The sequence below is a fragment of the Dinoponera quadriceps genome, unplaced genomic scaffold, assembly GCF_001313825.1.
Source record: "Dinoponera quadriceps isolate SergipeBrazil2010 unplaced genomic scaffold, ASM131382v1 scaffold10161, whole genome shotgun sequence".
Classification (NCBI taxonomy): domain Eukaryota; kingdom Metazoa; phylum Arthropoda; class Insecta; order Hymenoptera; family Formicidae; genus Dinoponera; species Dinoponera quadriceps.
Genome location: NW_014563923.1, coordinates 1,056 through 2,012, shown reverse-complemented (window position 1 = coordinate 2,012; position 957 = coordinate 1,056). Strand labels below are relative to the sequence as shown.

Sequence of the window (957 nt, the reverse complement as noted above, 5' to 3'; positions counted from 1 at the left end):
TAGTGGTGACCTCAAACTCGACCTTGTTGGTGTCCTTCAAGGTTATTTCCTTCCTTCAAGGTCAAATTTTTTTTCTAAAAGCCTCCTCATTTGTCGTAGGCAATTGAAAGAGCGGAAGTTTTCATACTTTTACTTTTAGCGTTACCTAGGAACAGCGGCGGGGACGTAGTAAGGACTGTTTCCTTTGGGGTGTTTGCTTAACGTGAATCCCCTTGCCTCTCACGATGGGGTGCTGGATTTACGTGAGTCCACTTGCCTCTCACGTTGGGGTGCTTTATTATCGTGAGTCCCCTTGCCTCTCACGTGCATTGATAAACATTTAGTCACTGTATTTAACGCAAATGCTCGAATTGTTCTCCGTTTACTTCTTGACAGTAACCTAATCGATGGTAGAAAGCACCAACAGCCTTTTTGATGATTTCAGTGGGAATGAGAGCTGATTCATTAACGATCCTTTGCTGTAATTTATCTAAATTTTGGGGTTTTGTTTTGTATACCCGATCCTTTAGATAACCCCAACAGAAATAATCTAGAGGCGTTAAACCGGGTGACCTAGCTGGCCATTCAATTGTGCCTCTTCGTCCTATCCATCGATTAATAAATACTGTATCTAAGTAAGCGCGAACGTCTCGTGCATAATGAGCTGCTGCGCCGTCCTGTTGATACCATGTGTCATTAAAGTTGTCTCCAGCTATTTCTCTTATTGCAGGAACTATTTGATTCCGCAGAATAGCTTCATAGTTTTGGGCATTTAAGTTGCCATAAAAAAAATGGTCCTATAATTCTATTATTTAGTATTCCAGCCCAGACATTTAATTTTTGTGGATATTGTGATTTGGCTTCTCTTGCCCAATGAGGGTTTTCATCTGTCCAATATCTACAATTACGCCTATTTAAGTTTGAGTCAAGTTGAAATGTAGCTTCATTTGAGAAGACTATATTTGATAAAAAGTTGGG

At 40.3% G+C, this 957-nt stretch overlaps 1 protein-coding gene across 1 annotated transcript; it reads right to left on the bottom strand.

The window, feature by feature from the left end:
* Window positions 1-332: 332 nt before the first annotated feature.
* Window positions 333-656, bottom strand: LOC106751251 (the record flags this gene model as incomplete). Its single annotated transcript, XM_014632108.1, has 1 exon — window positions 333-656. A coding segment is annotated over one exon (324 nt), but the record flags the coding sequence as incomplete, so codon positions are not given.
* Window positions 657-957: the final 301 nt, after the last annotated feature.